The sequence below is a fragment of the Coturnix japonica genome, chromosome 25, assembly GCF_001577835.2.
Source record: "Coturnix japonica isolate 7356 chromosome 25, Coturnix japonica 2.1, whole genome shotgun sequence".
NCBI lineage: Eukaryota > Metazoa > Chordata > Aves > Galliformes > Phasianidae > Coturnix > Coturnix japonica.
Window position 1 is genome coordinate 332,101 of NC_029540.1, and position 5,722 is coordinate 337,822.

The 5,722-nt window shown below is 54.0% G+C and overlaps 2 protein-coding genes across 2 annotated transcripts in view; both read right to left on the reverse strand.

The window, feature by feature from the left end:
- Positions 1-4,201, reverse strand: part of ITGA10 (integrin subunit alpha 10) — a 31,328-nt gene extending 27,127 nt beyond the window's left edge. The window contains exon 1 of the mRNA XM_032449150.1: positions 4,060-4,201. Coding sequence (XP_032305041.1) covers positions 4,060-4,201 — 142 coding nt within the window. The remainder of the gene's footprint in view (positions 1-4,059) is intronic.
- Positions 4,202-4,241: 40 nt separating this feature from the next.
- Positions 4,242-5,722, reverse strand: part of PEX11B (peroxisomal biogenesis factor 11 beta) — a 7,300-nt gene continuing 5,819 nt past the window's right edge. Inside the window, exons 3-4 of the mRNA XM_032449151.1 lie at positions 5,372-5,426; positions 4,242-5,313 (exon numbers count right to left, since the gene is read on the reverse strand). Of these exons, the coding sequence (XP_032305042.1) occupies positions 4,899-5,313; positions 5,372-5,426 (470 nt within the window). The 3' untranslated portion in view covers positions 4,242-4,898. The remainder of the gene's footprint in view (positions 5,314-5,371; positions 5,427-5,722) is intronic.

Genomic DNA, 5,722 nt, shown 5'->3' on the forward strand with positions numbered 1-5,722 from the left:
TCTAGAAAGCAAACTGCAAGCTACTGTGTGTATTGTACTACTAAGAGAATGTAAAGAGCTCAAAGTCTCTTAAAAAAACATGTGACAAGAGAGGTATCCACTAATAAAAGAATAGTGTGGTTAGACCCTAAACTTACATATGTTGCCCCAAAGTGATATTCGCCCCACAATACAGCAGACGACACGCTCTGCCTCTAGGAGATAACTCCAATATTAAAAGCAACTTACTCTCGTACCCATAGGAAATTTTAACATCGCAGGATCACCTTAACATTAATTCCCAACCGCCGTGATTATCCCTCTATACTCCATCAATCTTCAAACGTGGTTAAAAATATTGACAATTAGCTGTACATCTTCAAACATGTCTAAGCGAAATACCGGGTTGGATTTGACTTATATTCAACAGTGGGTGCCTCTCACGAAAATACGGACCCATGGCTTTTCTAGTTTATTATCCTCATCCCATTTACAAGAGTCTTCCTCAAAAATCACTTCGGTGCGCTGTATTTCTCGCGAGCAGATTGCGGTACTGATGTATTGAGTTCTTTCATGTTAATAATTGGATTGGCTACTCAGTTGTTTTTTTGTATGCTGCAGTTATGGAAAGCACACTGACACACTGTGTCAACATAAATTGACTCTGCTGACCTGAGACAAATGCCAATTTAAATCAGGAATCCCATGTAAATTTTTTAATGAATCACTTGAGATGGCTCGAAACAAAAACCTAATAAGTTCAAAACTCCACAACACTGAAAAAATTTTTCTAAACACAAATTTTTCCAATTTTCAATTTTCCCAGACTCTATTTTCAGTAACAGCTTGTAAAAACAATGCGGAGAGCACCAATTGACATCATTCACTACTTATGTTGTTCTGAACACACCAAGACATTGTGGGTAATATCGAGGTTTTCTGAAATGTACTATTTTTAGGCATTAAAATTTTTTAGGAATTATTTGTCCTATACTCAGCAAGATCCCTGTCTTGTGATTTCATCTCACGCGGAACTCATCGATCATATATTTCTTATAACACTTTTGTAATTAGAGCTGGCAACATCATGATACTGATCCTGGTCTGCAGGAGAGACATGGTGTATAATATTAGTTGGCATGGTAGGGTCGATCGGCTGGTATAGCGCATTAGTATGTCATTATTTCACATATTCACAATTAGAGCTCCTCACACAATTATTGCTATCCCCACATCCCCAGTTGTCGATATTTACTCACTGTAAGCTAAGAATGATGGCAAGACAGGAGGCTGGTTGCGGCTCTTAACAGCAGGTTTCCATTGGGCTCTTCCACTCCATAGGACAGCTTATACACGCGCCCCCTTGGAGCTGGTGGTCTCGCCCCCTTGCGCTCCGTCCCATGGGCCGATACAGAGCAGCCTGGGGTGGGAGGAGGTGAGGCCCGAGGCAGAGTTTGAAAGGGGAGTCGCCCTCGTGGTCACACAATTAAGGGTCCCCACTCCACATTTAAGGTCCCCAGCCCCACATATGGGTCCTTGCCCCACCCTTGGGGTCTCACTTCACCACCTTCTCTTTGCCACACCGAGTGGCTGGCAGCACTTTTGTACCCGAACTGCGACTCCCGTGGGGCCGAGGAAACAACCGAGGGTGGAGAAATGTCCATAGTGAAATGGGGCAACATTAGACCCTGGGGGGGTTATGGGGTATGGGGGGGTTATGGGGTATGGGGGGGTTATGGGGTATGGGGGGGTTTATGGGGAGGTTATGGGGTTAATGGTGGGGTTATAGGTGTTATTGGGGTTTGGGGGTTCTGGGGTTTATGGGGTTATGGGGGGGTCTATGTGGGTTATGGGGGGGTTATGGGGGTGGTTATGGGGTTATAGGGGTTATGGGGTTATGGGGGGGTTATGGGGTTATAGGGGGTTATTTGGGGGGGATAGTGGGTATATAAGGGGGGTTATGGGGTTATAGGGGGGTTTATGGGGTTGTAATGGGGGCTGTTATGGGGGGGTTATGTGGGGTATGGGGCCTGGGGGATTATGGGGGGTGGGGTTATAGGGGGGGGTGGTGGAGTTTATGAGGGGGGCTAATGGGGTGATTTGGGACCATAGGGAGGCTGTGGTTTATAGGGTTATGGGGGGCGGTTATGGGGTGGTAGGAGGTTTATGGGGGGTTTTTCCCCCCCCATGGGGGGATTGTGGGGGCATGGGAAGTTATGGGGTTCTGGGGCTCTGGGGTGGTTAATGGGGTGGAGAACCCCCATCATGGGGTAGTGGGGTCGGGGTCCCGTGGGGCTGCGCTGGCGGCACCCTACTTCCCTTTATCCCTGGGGATATCCTCCTTTATCCCTATGCGGGTTTTCCACGGCTCCTTCCACATGGAAATCCCCCTTCGCCTGCCCCAAACTCTGTGGGATCGGGTTCCATTGATGACCCCGAAAATCCCCACCAACCGCCTATAGGACTTTCCCATAGGGACCTCACCCACAACCCCAAACCCCCGCTCAGCCCACAGCTCCCCCGACCCCTCTGGGGCATTTCCATGGGGTCCCCCTCCCAGCCCAACCATGTCCCCATGGGAATTCACCCGACCGCCAACCCCCCCGCCCCACACCACCCCAGAGACCTCAAAACCTGCCCACAGCCGACCCCAAATCCCCCCTTTTGCCCACATCGACCCCAAAGCCCCCCCCACCCCCCACAATCCCCCCACCGCCCCATACGAACCCCAATACCCCCTCCTCCCCACACCAACCTTCCTGCCCGCCCCATACCGCACCCAACCCCAAACCTGCCCCAACACCGACCCCATTCCCCATCCCCTGCGCCATACCAACCCCCCTTGTTCCAACCGACCCAAATCCCCCACCCGCCAACAACCGACCCCAACCCCCAAACCCCTGCCCCATTACGCAACCCCCCCCGCCCCCATACCGGACCCCAAACCCGAAACCTGCCCCACACCAGCCCCAAACACCCCCCCCAATATCGACCCCCAAGCCCCCCCCGAACGCCCACACCTGACCCAAATACCCACGCCACACCGACCCCTGACCCAAACCTGCCCCACAGCGCCGACCCCACAGCGCCGTGAGCAGCAGCGCTGCCTCCTTATTGGGGCCGCCCCATAGCTCTGTCCGCGCTCCTCTCCCCCCCCCCTTCTCTTTCCCTACAAAAAACGGCTTTTTATATGGGGATTTATGGGATTTCTGCCTCCCCCCCGCCGCCCCATAGGCCTGCTATAAATACCCGGGCGGGGCGCTTGCGGTTTTGGGCGCGGGAATCGGCCGAATTTTGGTTAAAAAAAAATCAAACACGTGGAAAAAAATAAGTGGAGATTTTAGTTTGGGGTCGGAGGGGAGTAATGGGATCCTAATGGAGTAAATGGGATCCTAATGGTGACTAATGGGATCCTAAGGGTTTCTCACTGGGGTTCTATAGGATTGGATGGGGTTAAGGGAATTCTATGGGGTTCTATACGATTGGATGGGGTTAATGGGATTAATTGGGATTCCTAATGGGGTTCTATAGGAAATGGGAAATGGTGTTAACATGGGAATCCTATGGGGTTTTAATGGATCCTATGGGGCTGATGGAATTCTATGGGGTTGAATGGGATCCTATGGGTTCTATAGATTCTAAGGGGCTGATGGGATTCTATGGGATTCCTTATAGATTGGATGGGGTTGGGTGGGATCCTATGGGGCTGATGGTTATCCTATGGAATTTATAGATTGGATGGGGTTTGATGGGATTCTATGGGGCTGATGGGATTTCTATGGGGTTAATGGAAGTTCTATGGGCTGATGGATTTTATGGGGTATTGGGTATCCTATGGGGTTCAATAGGATTACCTATGGGGCTGATGGGATCTATGGGGTTCTATAGGGTTGGATGGGTTTAATGGGATCCTATGGGGTTTATAGGATTCTATGGGGTTTAAAGGGATCCTATGGGGTTCTACTAGGATTCTATGGGGTTGATGGGATCCTATGGGGTTCTATAGGACTGCATGGCGTTGAATTCAGTCTCGGCATTTAATTCACAGCAGCAAAACGTCGGACCGAACCGGACCCGGACCGGAACCAACGAGGGACGGAACCGGCGACGCGTCGCTGCGCTGGAAGCGCTCCGGAGCGGGCCGGTCCGGAACCAACAGCGCCCCCTGCCGGTTCGGGTTCGGCCCGATCCGGACCCATCCTGCCCCCCCCCCCAGACCCATTTCAACCCCCATCCCCCCCCCGTTCAGTCCCCCCGGTTCGGTGCCGAACCTCCCCCCCCCCCGAACCGGGTCTCCATCCCACAGCACTACGGCTTCAATCAGAGCCAGGGATGGGCCGAACCGAACCTCCCCCCCATCCCGAACCGGGTCTGTATCTCGCAGTTACAGCTTCAGTCACAGCCAGGGATGGGCCGAACCTCCCCCCCCGAACCGGGTCACCATCCCACAGCGCTACGGCTTCAATTGGAGCCGGGGATGGACCGAACCGAACCTCCCCCCCATCCAGAACCGGGTCTGTATCCCACAGTTACAGCTTCAATCGGAACCAGGGATGGGCCAAACCCAGCTCCTGGATGGGCTGAACCGAACCTCCCCCCCCATCCAGAACCGGGTCTCCATCCCGTAGTGCTACGGCTTCAATCGGAACCAGGGATGGGCCGAACCTCCCTCCCCAGAACCGGGTCTCCATCCCGCAGCTCTATGGCTTCAATAGGAGCCGGGGATGGACCGAACCAAACCTCCCCCCCATCCAGAACTGGGTTTGTATCCCACAGCTCTACGGCTTCAATCGGAACCAGGGATGGGCCAAACCTCCCCCCCCACCAGGTCTCCATCCCATAGTTCTACAGCTTCAACTGAAGCCAGGGATGGGCCGAACCGAACCTCCCCCCCCCAGAACCGTGTCCGTATCCCTCAGTTACGGCTTCAGCCGCAGCCACGGCTGCAGGATGGTGACGATGGACAGCAGCGACGCCGTGACGCCGCACAGCCCCAGCACGGCCGCCCCGCAGCGCCGCAGCCGCAGCCGCTCCAAAGGGATGCACAGGTCACAAAGGTTCTTCAGCAGGTCCAATAACAGCGGGGGGTTCCCCCGCAGGACGCGCAGCAGGAGACGCAGCTCAACCTGCAGCCGCAGCCGCAGCTCCTGCAGCCGCTGCAGCCCCGCATGGCTGCGCTGCTCTGACACGCAGCCCGGCCCGGTTCTGGTTCCGGTCCCGGTTCCGGTCCCGGTTCCTTTGCTGCTCCTCCTCCCGGTCGCCTCCCGCTCCATCAGCTGCCGGATCTCGTAGGCGTCGCGGCTCAGGTTGAGGAGGATGGAGAAGAGGAAATACCTGCGGGGGGACGGGGAGCGGTAACGGACCGGAACCGGGCCAGGAACCGGGACGGAACCGGGAAGAACCGGGACAGGACGGGGCAGAACCGGGATGGAACAGCAGGGGCAGCACTGCAACATGGGGAGGCAGCGAGTGACTCAGTGGTGACTTGGTTGGTCAATGGTTGACTATGGGTTGACTATGAGTTGACTCCAGGTTGACTATGAGTTGACTATGAGTTGACTATGGGTTGACTATGAGTTGACCATGGGTTGACTATGGGTTGACTATGGGTTGACTATGGGTTGACTATGGGTTGACTATGAGTTGACTATGAGTTGACTATGGGTTGACTATGGGTTGACTATAGATTGACTACGGGTTGACTATGAGTTGACTATGGGTTGACTATGGGTTGACTATGAGT